This window comes from Myxocyprinus asiaticus, chromosome 32 (genome assembly GCF_019703515.2).
Source record: "Myxocyprinus asiaticus isolate MX2 ecotype Aquarium Trade chromosome 32, UBuf_Myxa_2, whole genome shotgun sequence".
NCBI classification, from domain to species: domain Eukaryota; kingdom Metazoa; phylum Chordata; class Actinopteri; order Cypriniformes; family Catostomidae; genus Myxocyprinus; species Myxocyprinus asiaticus.
The window spans coordinates 26,476,357-26,491,479 of NC_059375.1; the positions used below are offsets into that span (position 1 = coordinate 26,476,357).

The following is a 15,123-nucleotide window of genomic DNA, read 5'->3' on the forward strand; positions in this document are numbered from 1 at the left end:
GAGAAATGTTTTCTAGAACAAGACTGTCCCAGTATGTCTGTGTTACAAATGTCACAAATTACGCCTTCACAGGGCACTTCAAAGAGAGAACAATCATGGTAACCATGCGCAAGCTCGTCTCCTTTGATTTTTTTAGCCTGCGACTGGTCTGCAACGTGAATTCTCAGATCGCACAACCGATGGTCGTGTAGTTTGCGCACTTCTGCAACATGCCAATAGTCGCAGACGCTACAACGGATTTAAAAACTGCTTGAAATCTGGCCGACGAGTCGTAAAGTGTGTGCACCAAAAGCGAGAGACAGAAATTTAGCAAAAGCCAATGAAATACAGAGAGAGAGCATGAGGAGAGCAATGCATTGAGAAGCAGGTTACAAATAATAATAAGAAAATAAAATAATACAACACCAACGTTTCCCTACCCGCTGTCTCTTCATTATGTTCAGCTATTTTTTTTTCTGTTCTGTGCAGATCAGTGCAATAAACTGATGTGAGTCCTTCTTTCATGTTGTTTGCTGACATGTTATCACAAATAAACTGTCCCGTTGCTATGTGATTGTGTTTGTAAATGAATTTCGGGATCATGGTAAGATGAGTTTTGGGTGATCCATTTGATCCATTGCCAGTTATGTGCAGATTTAAAAGGAAATAAACATTTGATCTGAAAATTAAAAAAAGCAAATGCATATACAGTACATGCTCAAGAACTTCACAGATCTTCAGTATGCCTGATATCAACATGCAGAGACAGATGAGGGCACACACATCTGACAGTTAAAACAGGTATTTCACTAAAATAACTCAGAATTCTACTCTAAATGTCATGTTTGTGCTTACATTAAATGCAAGTATAATTTTGAGAAACGGTTTATAGTGATTTTTTTTTCCTTTTACTTTTTGCGCTTTATTATCATGCAGTAATACACTGACATAATAACTGTTGTGTGCCTTCATAAAAATAAGAGATTCTCCCCTCGAAATCTAAACACAAGTGGTCAAACTTGACCAGGTCTACTTGCGATCGAATAACCCAAAACGCATCTTAATATCCGGTGTAAACAGGTCTTCAGTCGGGGGACGAATGGATGTGTAGTTGATACACCTAGCCATCTGGTGTGCACAACACCGTGACCGAAAACAAAAGGCTGAGTTGTTAAGTGTGCACAGGGTGTGACTTTAAGTTGTGTAGTGTGCGCTTGGCTCAAGTCATTATAAAATGTATCATTAAATAGCACATATAATGTCAAAAATTGTCTATTACAGTGAGATTAACCGAAACCAGCCTTATTATACAGGGCTTCTTTAAGACCAATTAGTCAACTAGTCATTCAGGCAACCCGACTAGTCGAATTAAAAAAAAAAATGTAGTTTTGCACATCCCTATAGGTGAAACTTTGAAGAGTGTGCCACCAATAGAGCAGATTGACTTTTCTTCTCAGTCCATTCATGGAACCCAACTGGACTGGCTGTACTCAAGACATGCAAGTCCAGTCATATGCATGCATACACACACACACAGTAAATCCACCAGAGATTCTGTTGTCAGCTGTGAGCCCTTAGGCATAGCCTGTGAAATGAGACATTAACCTCTACTCACAGTCATCAACAGTGACACATATCATCTGCACTGCTCAAAACCCACAAGGGCAATGAGAACACACAAACACACACTCTCTCTCACAGGGGAGAGCAATCTTGTGATGCAAAAAAATATATCAATATGAAACACTCCCAGGGTTCAGTTTTTAAATCGCAGAGGGATGGAATCTCATGATGATTATGAGTTTGTATATTGGTTTAACTCAATCACTACGTAGCTTGCGCTTCATAAAGCCACACAAACACAGAGGTGTCACTACATTCACACTGGAGTTTCTATAAAAAGAAGCATCACAGTAAAGAGACAACAGCAATAGTGAGCGACTGTGAATTTGCATTTCTTTTGTATGCATTTATGTGTATGTGTTCCTCCCATTGCTGCAGTTTCTTAGCAAGGCTGATGTTCAGTAGAGGTCACAAACCTTACAGCATTATCACACCTCGTGAGTTGACAGTGAGGTGACCCTCTCCACCCAGTGTCACACTGCTGCCCCTATGATGTGCAAAACCTCTCTGTGTTAACAAAACACTATAGGCATAAGATGTTACAATGCTGCCAAAAAGGAATGGGAGAAAAAGAAAATTGATACACAGATTGTTTCAACGATTCTGGATTGATTCACACAAAAATCATTCAAAAGTCAAAGGAATAACTCACCCAAAAATGAAAATTCTTTCATAATGTACTCACCCTCATGTCGTTTAAAACCCATTTGATTTTTCTTCTTATCATTTTCCTTTTATTAACACAAAAAGAGATGTTTTAATGAATATTTCGGTCCGTCTTTTCAATACAATGGCAGTGGATAGTGCACTAAAAATAACACAATTGAAAAATGAATTGTTAAGTGTCTATAGATTACCACTCCTACTGCCAAATCATTCAAGGTATTTAACACAGATGGACTACATTTTTAGAATTGCTGTTCAGTTTGAGGAATTGTGGAACTGATTTTGAAGAGAACATGCTATTGTCTAATAAATGTCTGGGGTTTCTTGCTTGTTTTTTATTTTTATTTTATTTTTTAAAGGTATTGTTCACCCAAAAATGAAAATTCTGTTCTCATTTAGGGTGCTTTTACACTTGCTTGGTCCGAAACCAAATCCGGGTTCGTTTCCTCCCCCTGCCCCCACTGGTCTCTGTTCATATTATATTATTTTGGTCTGAACCGTGGTCTGATTGCAACATCAATGCGAGTACAAGCAGCAACTGTTTACCACTGTAACTAGGTAACAACTCGAGAAGACATCAGCTTCGCTGAGTTATTAAAGTATCCATGTCTTTGGCTGTACCACCAAAACTTTACATGCACATAATAACACTTGCGTTTGTCTGCTGCGGATGCACTGAATGTGCAAATATGTGAAGAATCTGAGCTATACTATGAAGGCGATTTATTTGTGATCTCTGATTATACAGACAAGCAGGTATGAGAAATGCATTTTACCATAATAATTGTGATCGCAAGCCTGCAAAGGCACAAATTATACACAATCAAAAGCGGTTTACTTCCTCGATTTAGGACGATTGCATTCTTTCATATCAGCAGCGAACAGTACCAGTTCACATGAACCATACCACAGACCACCTTTTCAAGCAAAAAACAGCGTTCACATCATCCAAACAAATCAAACTTTGATGTCAAATGAACCTGGGTACACACCAAAAGTGCTAGTGGGAAAGCAGCCTTCCTTGCCCTTCATACTGCCAAGACATTCATACTGCCAAACATTTCCTTTTTGGGTGAACCATACTTTTAAGAACAAAGAGTTTTCCTGCTTTGTTTCCATGGTTTCTTTTTTATTCATGTGAATCTTTACTTGGTCTCTGTCTAATCTGTCTTACTTCTCAGCCAATTAATATTCTCTTTTAAGGATCATGTTTTAATGAATTTGAGTTGTTTTAAATTCCCAATGTTCCAAATAAGCATAGTTTTTTAGTTAAAATAGTTGCAATGCAATGCTTAGAAAGTCTGGTGTGCATTTAAATACAAAATGTCACAGTCTCAGACAGAAAAAATAACGTTAAATGGCCACAAAAAGTACACAAAAAAAAAGTTGGCAAATGGAAAATGCAATGAAATCAAAAGAGCCAATCAGTAGATAATATGGACCAAGTGTTGCATACTTCGAAACCGATGTGCTTTTTTGTTTTCACACCTCTCCATTCATTTACATCTCAGGAAATGAACTTGATATTTCCTGCAGTGAGAATGCTTTCAAATAAACACATTTGGGAAAAATATCTGCGGTTTGCAGAAAAGGGCGGTGAAGTGGGGGCATATTTCAGCGATCATTAGTAGTGTTAGATCATTAAATTTCAATAACATGGCTTGAAAACAGGCGACTGGCGGGCAGCATGCGTGAGGAACTCTCTGAACCGATGGGGCGTCACTAACGTTCCTCCATTAGAAATGAGAGAGGTGACATAACGCATGCCATTCTAGGCAACAGACAGGCAGAGCTGTATGAGGACTCACCCCACCAGTTAGCAGAGGGTTTGGTGGAAGAATATATATACAGTATGTATTTACTGTATATATAAATATAAATCCTTCAAGTAATTATTCAAGTAAACAGTAATATAACTAAGAAATAAATTAAGAGCAGTGTGTGGTTTTCTCTTTTTCTTATCAGTATTGTTGTTTAATTAATATTTAAAACTTAATAGAAAGTAGGTCTGTTAGGCTGCATGTACACAGCAAGGGGAAATACAGAGAGAGATCTAGTATCCAAAAATCGAATTGCGATAATAAAAGAATAAAAAAATGCAGACTGCTATTTAAACTGCAACACGATTATTAACATAAAAAAAAAAAAAAGTACGTTTTTCCTTTTTAACAAAATTAAGTCATGGGCAAACACGCTCTACTGCCAAAAGAAATAAGGTGTTAAAGGGTGTTCTCACTTGAGCTCTTTTAAAAAGAACCTAAATAAATAAATAAATACAGCCAAACAGAGAGAGGAAAAAAAAAAAACAGAATCACATCATCTTCGCATTGTATCAACATTGTAAGCTTTTATTTTGGCAGTACACTGAAGGATGAAATTTTGTAGTAGAGTTGACAATGGCCTTTTAATGCAGAGAAATGCTCTCATCCAATATTCTGTCCACAAAAACCTGGTGTTATAAAGTTACTTTAGATTTGGATAATTTTTTTTTAGTCAAGCATATTTGGAATTACACAAATGTGCAATTAGTGAATCTAGAGCGCTGTAAATTTAACACGATCTGCTCAATAGCCTCACGTGTGCTTCGAGAAACACTACAGAGAACAGAGCTGTGCACATCCAGTAAGTGCAGCGAGCAGCGTGTGCAGACTATTTATTATTTAATTAAATCAAAGGCTTTGTGGTTTGATAATCACACTACTTTTATTTTGATAAATTGTTCAGCCCTACACCTGGTTACATTCACTTGAGACATAACTTATTTACATTAATACCTCACCACGGCAAGCTTTTTGACAAAGTGCATTTGACCATTCGCACACACAGTGATATTATGGAGACACGAGCCCTTGTAACAGAACATATACGCACTTGACCGTTTGAATGTAGTCAAACATGCAGGTAGAGAACGGAGTCCATACTTTTAACTCCTGATACTGTAGAAAGACTGGTAAAGCAACAATTAAAAAGAGAAAATATGTCTGTCATACTGACTAAATTGATCGTCTTGGCACCGAAGTAATTTCTGCAGTTTTGTTCTAAACGCATCACCTGGATTATGTCAATTGCTTTGCCCCAAATCGTTAAACAGTGAATGGAAAAGGAGCTAATTTTAACAACAGGTTTTATACTGTGAGAGACAAACATTGAGAAAACAGGATCGAGAGAGAAACAGTGAGAGTGACAAAAGAATAGATCAGAGAAGGACATAATGAACAGATCCTGGTAAACGGTCATAAATCCTGGCAAATATATGAGAGGGTTTTCATGGTACAATTCTGTGTTACCACAGCCATGTGATTTCTGCTGCCTCAGCACTACACACACACACACACACACACTTTATTTACAGAAAGAAAGAGACCACATTTCAATCACTGCAATTGATTTCATGCAGGCTCATTTGTGTTTTATACCAACAAAGCGGTCCAAAGAAAACAGCAGAAGCACATACAATCATAGTAATGAGATTCATAAAGCCAAGATGTCACACATCATGCAAACAAGAGCTTTATTTACTTTATTTTATTTTAATTACCTCCAGTAATCCATAAAACTCCAAGCCAAGCCACTCAAACATACACAATGAAACAGTCTTCATGCATTCAGTCTATCTATGTATTTTGAGCCTTATCCATCTATTCATCCATTCATCCTTCCATATATTCATCCATCTATCCATTCATCCATCCATCCATCTATCTTGAGCCTTATCCATCTATTCATCCATTCATTCTTCCATTTATTCATCCATCTATTCATCCATCTATCTATCTATCTATCTGTAGCCTTATTTATCCATCCATCGATCCATCCGTCAGTCCGTCCGTCCGTCATCTATCTATCTTGAGCCTTATCCATCTACCTATCCATCAATTAATCTATCAATCTATTAATCTATCCATCCATCCATCCTTCTTCCATCTATCCATCTATCTTGAGCCTTATCCATCCATCCATCCATCCATCCATCCATCTAGAGTCTTACCCATCTATTCATCCATTCATCCATCCATCCATCTATCTATCTTGAGCCTTATCCATCTATCCATCAATTCATCTATCAATCTATGAATCTATCCATCCATCCATTCATCCATCCCTCTTCCATCTATCCATCTATCTATACATCCATTTATCTATCTATCTTGAGCCTTATCCATCCATCCATCCATCTATATATCTATCTTGAGCTTTATCCATCTATTCATCCATTCATCCATCCATCTATCTATCTAACCATCTATCCATCTATCTATCTATCTGAGAAATAATACATTAAAGATTCAGCACCATTGGGCATTTTGTTTGTGAGACAGCACAATTCTGCAACACCCTACACAGGACAAAACTGCAGCAAGCAGAGTTAAAAAGCCACCAAAGCCAAATCTCACAACTCAGAGACAATCAACTCCTAGGACACCAAGAGCAAGGGGTACAAACTGCCTTTATAGCATCATGTAGGCATGACATGGGGCCATCAGAGCACAGTGTAGCCAAGGTAACAGGTAGCCGTGGAAACAATGGAGCAGGGGCTCAGCTTGCATCGGCAGAGGAAACCAATTATTTAGTTTTAGAGAGAGAAAAAATGCCTCGACACGTAAAAGAGGTAAATCACTAAGCACCAAAATAAGATAAGCCAGACACAAAGTAAGAAACAAACCTCTCAAACCATCAGGCTCTGTACACCAGACTATTTGTACCTTTCCTTTTCTCTCCAGCAAAAATGAAGCTAACAAGACGCAATGGTATTTTTGGAAACAAATGCCCAAGTACAAACCAGACGGTGCAGATTTCTTTTAACATAAACAGGAACCTCTTAAAAAAATATGTCAGTTTTATACCTTTATGTGGCACCTTCAAATAGCACAGCCACTTTTAGCCTGGGGGACGACAGGAGAACAGGATATTGTTTGAGTGAGAGGCCTTTGCTTGTTATTTCAAAAGAGACCCAAGTTGCTTTCCCTCTCCTCCTCCCCCTATCTCTATCAGCCGCCGGGCAGGAAATTAAAAAGACTTCCTTGAAAAAAGAAAGAGCTAGCGCTCTTGATGTTGAGGAGCTAATTTAAATTCTACTCCTGTGCTACAATAAGGTCAGCAAAGAAGTCAATTAGTTCGAGCAGCCAACTCTACCCTCACCGTGCTGGATCATTAGGAGTGCACCCTGGGCACTCTAGGAGATTCCAGTACCCTCTAGCCATCTTTCTGAGAAGCCCACGCTCACAGTGAGCACCCCTGTCCTTATCTGGTATGCCCACATGCCATTAGAGCTGTTCAGTCATGATGTCAATTTGTAGAATAACCCAGAAGGCTGATTCGCCATGAGTTCTCTTCATGAATTTCCAATGGCGGTTCTTTGAGTAACATAAGGTGTGTGTTTAACATTACTTGAGCAGGCTTCCCATCTTGTTCTAACACATAAATTATACACAGTCATACCTCAAACATGAATTTTGAATCTGTTGTATGCTTTAAAAAAATGCAAGTTGCTAACAAATTACTTCATAAGAACTACAACGGGCATCCGATGAGTCAGGGGGCCGTTTACATAGAACGCGTTATTACTGTTATTAATGTCCATCAGGGGAATGTCCAGGGAGTGGCCTGGGGTGGCACAGGCTACCCCTGGAATCTGATTGGCCACCCCAGGTGCCACCCCGTTATCCTAAACTATGATCATTATCTGGCGGGACTTTAATTTGAACTGTATGACGAGTAACCAACCTTTTGTTTATAGGTGCAATTCAGTCTTAAACCTGAGCGGCAGTAATGCGCCAGAGTAGTGTCTAGCCTGCGGGGCGGTTATCGTTGAGTACCAGCTGCCAATAAATCAACAGAAGAAGAAGAGCGGTTGGTCAACCACACGTCAAGAAGTCTCCGGGATTCCGGGCTACATTTGTTACGCCTGGTCTTATCTCGCTAGTCGCTACTTACTTGTCGCTCCTGAAAGATGTGAGTAGACTTGATACACATACTGTGCCAGCGGTTAAAAAAGTTTAAGCTGTAGTAAGCTAAACATTTTCCCCCATCTGTTTTGATTTCCATGATGCTTGCTAGCAAAGCTGTTGTCATTGTTTGGTTATTGTCAATGATGCTAATGCTAGCTATGTAATTTGACACAGTGAATAACTGGCATGATTGCTTACACACCCACCCAGTCCGACCCACATATGGAAAAAAAACGCAATAGTGTATATCAGGGGTTAGTTTTGCATGTCACATTCATTCATGCATACATAATTAAATGTATTGTGCAAGATATAAAGTGAGATGCGTCATGCGACTATTACAGTATGAAAAGAAATCAGAACATTCAGGAATTCTTCAAAAGAAAGAAATCCAAAACAGCAGAGCAGAACAGAGCAGCCAGCAGTGCTAGCCAGTCAGAGGATGAGAGCCAGCTTGACACTGGAAGGGATGTAGAGCAGGAGCCTCCAGCTTTAGCTGTACACATGGGTATGTCAAATCCTGATAGTTCCAGATTTCTCTTTAGTAAGTACTTAACATTGGTAATATCAATGACATTGTGGTTAATTTCCAGACATTGAAACATATAGTGGCTTATACTGTCATTCATGGCAAAGCCCAATTTTTATCAATACAAGTTAAACTAAGCTAAATATGACTAATTTGACATACAAATAAATTAATACAACTGTTAAAATCCCTGTATTGCTTCAGGTGTGCCAAATCAACCACTCTTAGAGTCAAAAAATGATACTGACAATGAGAACCATTCAGCAGTGCCAGCAGGCCATGCAGTGTCACGTGGGGATAGTGATGTGACAGCCCTTGTTGCCCCACCTGGAATGTAAGACACTGTAATGTTAGTAATTAAAGTAGATATGGGTAGTGGAGACAAATAGTAAATTAATGCTATTCAGACGTGTGTGTGTGTTTGTGTGTGTGTGTGTGCGCTCGTACTTCATGCCACCCCTGCATACATCAGTGCCCCACTTGGGCCACCCCAGTCAAAAAAGTCTAGACATGCCACTGATGTCCATCTATGCTGCTTTCCCACGTAAACATGCACTGTTTTTTCAGAATCGCACACATGAGCACTGCCTTTTTAAGATGCCGTGTCAAGTTAAAATAACTTAATCTTATATAAAACATGTCGAGACACCTGCATTCTGTTCTATTTGTATGGTTGCATCAAGCTTTTTCTTAAGACGCAGGAACATGTTCTGTTTGAACGGCCCCTTAAACGTCATTTGTCAAGCACGTATCAACTTTAAATGCTCGACAAGTGACATGCAATTGCAGAGGCAATCCATTTTCTTCTGGGCTTTGAGACTACAAATGTTGCAGAATGCACCTGGTAACACTCACCTTAAGAGCGCAGAAGATGCACGAGTCCTCCATGCACTTGTGGGTGTTCAGCTGCCTGAAGCTTCTGCGAAAGATGTCAAGATGCCAAAGGACCTGTGTACAGGAAAATAGAAAGGATTAAGGGATAAGAGCAAATCAAATAAGTAAGTGTGTAATCGAACTGCCAAGTGTACACTGAATAGTCAGTAGGTCAGGGCTTCTCAACACTGCTCCTGGAGGGTCACTGTCCTACAGAGTTAAGTTCCAACCATGCTCTTACACACCTGCCTGTCAATTTCAGGCAATCCTGAACACCCTGATTTGCTTTTTTAGGTGTGTTTGATTAAAGTTGGAGCTAAAAGTTGTGGTCACAGGCATTGAGAAGTTGAAATTACTTCGAAATTACTGTTAAAATATACCCATGGAGGTTTGAAATTTGTATTCTTGTCTTGAGCCAAGAGGTCAATCTGTGACATTTAGTTCCTGTATTGGTCAAATGCTGCCTTCAAGTGCTCACCTAGGAAAATCCTACGTCCGAGTTGGGAATTTGTTATTTTAACATGTCACACATTGAAGTCGGAAACTAAACAAGGCCAAATTAAAAGAAAAACACAACAATCACTGGCAAAATCTTTTTTGTTGTGCCAGTGAATCATCATAAATGAATACACCTGCATCACTTTTACATGACCTAAACATCATAGCATTAATGCATGGCATCTATCAAATGTTTAATAATTATAAAAACGTTTGCAATAATTAAATTATTTGTATAAAACAACCCATGAAGGGTGAGTTATTAACTTTATAATAATTGATTACAAGATCTGTCATACCTTAAATATTGCATAAATAATTGCAAAATAATTGCATTTTTACATCATCTTTCATGACAACATGCCCCTTCAAACATCACATCAGAAACTTGGGTATCATCTAGAATTCTGCATTTCCCACTGGTAAATACGACTTCATTTGATCAAATTTGCGAGCCACAAATATTTTCTCTACAGAAAATCGCAGCTCAACAAACTTAAACTTTTATACATAGCAGAAGACGAAACTTCTTGGCATAAGTCTGCATTTCCACTCTACTGCATTTCCTGTGTAGAAATTAAAGGAAATTGTAAAAGTCTAGGAACTCTGCAGGATCGGTGGCCATCCAGAGTTGATTACCCCTCTGCTGCAGCATTTCATCAAGAACATCCATGTAAGAGGACAATGTGAAAAGATTTTTAGCAAAGCAGCCCACCAATATAACCAACATAAACTCCTTTGGCACTTCACCTGATTTACAGTCAGCAAATCACTATATCAACAACAAGTTAAACCTAAAGAATCTCTCTCCCATCCCTCCTCTAAGCCAAGAAAACCCACACAGACACATCCCCTTAACTCATCCAGAATTCACACCCCATCTCACTCACCCTCGGGGCAGATTTTCACATTACACAAAACAGCACAGAGGCTTTCCTGGCCCCGTCCTGCAGCTATTGGCCAATATCTATGCAATCTTCCAATCCTCTCAATAAATATGAGCCAGCCCTGGCTGCCTCTCTGGACACTGATTGCCTGCCAGCTGTCCACTTCACTTAATCCTATCAGCAGACCAGGAATCCAGCACTTTAAAGTAGCCGTCCCAGCTTCAGATCACAGGCTCCCAGTAGAATGAGAAGTAAGGGTGAAGGTGGGAGACGGAGTGGAGGAAGGTTGTAGAATGGTGTAGAACACACAGCGATGGAAGTGAGAAATGAAGTGTGATGACTCAAAGTGTCTGCTTTGTGAGCATGTGAGTGAGGTGCGATTGCAGATGAGGACGAGACTGAGGGAGAGAATCAAGGTGGGGTGGGTAGATAGAGGGAGAGAGAGAGAAATGGAGATGCGTAAGAATGCGAGTGCAGAGGGAGAGATTGCAGCAGAAATATGAAGCTATGAAATACCGAGACCGAACAGGCCATAAAAATTGCAATTCAGAGTTGTTTGGAGTTCACCCGTCCCGAGCACAACTCGCACTCATCATACAAAGCGAGATGTAAAGAACATGCAGAACTAAAGCAGAACAAACAGCGAGACTGCACCTTTACCCGCGACCAACCATCTGGACCTGAATTCATACACACAAACAAACACACTTCACTAATGATCAAAGCTTTATCCATTCCAAATACTTCCAGCACTGCCAAGTGGGCCGAGTATAAAACCATAACATCATCATCATCCAAAACTGGGCTTATACACACACAGACAACACACACATAACAGATCAGCATTGTTCTTCAGCAAACCAACCAAAAAAAGACAACAATGCAGAAAAACTGCTAAATCTCACTTTGCGTGGAAATCAGTTCTATCTGATAACATTGCAGGAATGCCATGCTGAGCCTGGGAGGTTGTGCTTTGTTATCTGCTGTGGGGATTGTGACCATATAACAGCCTTTCCATGACTCATTGTATTGCAAATAATACACTATCACACAGTGCATTAAATCCTCAAGCACCTTTGGTCATCGCAGCCCATTCAAATTCCCATACTTTCAAGGTATGTACTGATTTCGATGAAGAAATTACTACAAAGATATATGGGTTTGAAACAACATGAGGGCGAGTAAATTATGACAGAATGTTATTTTTGGGGGAACTATCCTATATAAAATACTACATCCACTACCATGTTGACATTTTCCTTTGACCAATTTATACAGGTATTGTTAAATAAGCACAATTTAATCCTGAAGAATAACATTTTTGATACCTAAAGTGCTTGCTCTTGAAAAGTGCCACCCAGCTCACATGTCTCCAACTGTTTTTTTCAGCTTTTCAAATCTGATAGCTCCTTCACTCTCGTGGCCTTACAGGAGCAAAGGGTTAAAATGCAGTAACTTTACCAACACTGAGAAAACGTCCTGGTTACTTGCGTAACCTCCGTTCCCTGATGGGGGGAACGAGACGTTGTGTCGATGTAGTGACACTAGGGGTCACTCTTGGGAGCCCGAGACACCTCTGGTCTTTGATAAAAGGCCAATGAAAACTGGCGAGTGGTATTTGCATGCCACTCCCCCAGACATATGGGTATAAAAGGAGCTGGTATGCAACCACTCATTCAGGTTTTATGCTGAGGAGCCGAGACAAGGTCCGGCCATTCAGCGGGTAGTTCAGCATTCTGGCAGGAGGGACACAACGTCTCGTACCCTCCATCAGGGAACGGAGGTTACGCAAGTAACCAGGACATTCCCTATCTGTCACTCACTCAACGTTGCATCGATGTAGTGACACTAGTGGTCCCTATACAAAACGTAGCAACTGGCTGAACAGTGTTACGTGAACTGGCGGTGTGTGACGGGCAGACAACTGTGTGACTCATAACCAGCACACCAGGCTGACACATAACCTCCCCCAACATAGTTATGAGTGTCGAACGGCCCTTTGGGGACAAATCGACTACCCAAAAGATAGAGACAGGCTAACCCAGTCGTGGCCTCTTTTCCCCTTCTTTTTTTCCACTCCCTAAAAAACAAGGGGGATTATCCGACTGGGTCGCCAGGTCTAGTCGGGGGGTGTCCCTCCCAAGGGGAGGACACCGCGGAGACCACACCTTGCCCAAAGAGAGGGGAGGATATTTAAGTGGAAAATACGTCACATGGTCTTAGCGACCATGTGGAGAAGTCTTATGGTAGATCCTACCCAACGGGGGAGGAGTTACTACAAACATGGTCACTGTGGCAGAGGGGACTCTGCCCAAGGAAGATGCAGTTTGCCAACAGGGAAACGAATTAGCAGAAGATAACCATGGAACATAGTTTGTGAATACTACTGGGAATTAATGGTGAACATCTTCAGCTCAGAGGAGGTGAAAGGAGCTATGTGCAAGCGATACACCCGGCCGGCTGTACCAGACTTATCCGCTTGTATTGCGTGCCACTACCTGGGATGTAACCGGTTCCACCCGGAGGTTGTAGAACCTTGCAAAGGTGTTTGGTGTTGCCCAGTCTGCTGCTCTCCAAATATCTGTTAGAGAGGCACCCCTGGCCAGGGCCCAGGAGGCCGCTACACCCCTGGTAGAATGGGCTCGTAGCCCTGCTGGGGGTGGCATGTCCTGGGCGTGACATGCCATAGCTATGGCGTTAATGAACCAGTGGGCGATCCTCTGCTTGGAGACAGAGCTTCCTTTCCGCTGTGCACCAAAGCAGACAAAGAGCTACTCAGAGATACTAAAGCTCTGCGTGCGATCCAAATAGATGCGTAAAGCGTGCATCAGACACAGCAACGACAGGGCTGGGTCTGCCTCCTCCTAGGGCAGTGCTCACAGGTTCACCACCTGGTCCCTAAATGGGGTCGTGAGAACCTTGGGCACATAGCCCGGTTGGGGTCTCAAGATCACGTGAGACTAGCCCGGACTCAAAATCGACTCAAAATCAGCTGGCCTGGGATATGAGTGGCTCATAGCGACTTGAGGCGCTGCTTACTCCAGAGGAGGAGAAGGCTGGCGAGATGTGACATGCAACGGGAGCGTAGACCGCCTTGACAGTTGATGTACGCTACCGTCGCTGTGTTGTCCATCTGGACCAACAAGTGCTTGCCCTGGATCAACGGCCGGAACCTCCGCAGGGCGAGTAGTACTGCCAACAACTCTAGGCAGTTGATGTGCCAACGCAGCCACGGGCCAGTCCAGGAGCTGGCGGCTGTGTGCCTGTTGCATCCGGCGCCCCAGTCCGTCTTGGAGGCGTCTGTTGTAACCACGATGCACCTGGAGACCTGCTCTAGGGGAACCCCTGCCCATAGAAATGCAAGGTCAGTCCAAGGGCTGAAGGGGCTGCGACAGATCGGCGTGATGGTCACACAATGTGTCCCATCTCGGGACTCAAGTCTGAAGCCAGTGCTGAAGCGGTCTCATATGCATCAACCCGAGCAGTGTGGCCGTCGCTGAGGATGCCATATGCCCCAGGAGCCTCTGGAAAAGTTTCAGTGGAACCGCTGTCCTCCATCTGAACACCTTCAGACAGTTCAGCACCAACTGCACGCTCTCGTTCGTGAGGCGTGCTGTCATCAAGACTGAGTCCAACTCCAAACCGAGAAAAGGGATGCTCTGAACCTGGGAGAGCTTGCTCTTTTCCCAGTTGACCCGAAGCCCCAGTCGGCTGAGGTGCCGGAGCACGAGGTCCCCGTGTGTTCACAGCAACTCTCGAGAGTGAGCTAGGATTAGCCAGTCATCGAGATAGTTGAGGATGCGGATGCCAAATTCCCTTAGCAGGGCAAGGGCTGCCTCTGTGACCTTCGTGAAGATGCGAGAGGACAAGGACAGGCCGAAGGGGAGGACCTTGTACTGGTACGCCTGGCTTTCAAAGGCAAACCGCTGGAAGGGTCTGTGTCGAGGTAAGACCAAGACGTGGCAGTACACGTCCTTCAGGTCTACCGCCACGAACCAATCTTGATGCTGGGCGCTCGTTAGAGTGCATTTTTGCATCACCATCTTGGACGGGAGTCTGTGCAAAGCCCGGTTCAGTACTCGCAGGTCCAGGATTGGTCGCAACCCACCGCCTTTCTTCG

The 15,123-nt window shown here is 42.0% G+C and overlaps 1 protein-coding gene and 1 long non-coding RNA gene across 3 annotated transcripts in view; one reads left to right on the forward strand and one right to left on the reverse strand.

Moving 5' to 3' along the window:
* The window catches only part of LOC127423599 (uncharacterized), a 419,204-nt gene that overhangs the window by 278,160 nt on the left and 125,921 nt on the right, over window positions 1-15,123 (forward strand). The window lies entirely within an intron of this gene.
* Window positions 1-15,123, reverse strand: part of usp54b (ubiquitin specific peptidase 54b) — a 146,119-nt gene that overhangs the window by 62,804 nt on the left and 68,192 nt on the right. For both annotated transcript variants that reach the window (XM_051668025.1, XM_051668026.1), the window contains exon 3: window positions 9,601-9,693. In XM_051668025.1, coding sequence (XP_051523985.1) covers window positions 9,601-9,693 — 93 coding nt within the window. The remainder of the gene's footprint in view (window positions 1-9,600; window positions 9,694-15,123) is intronic.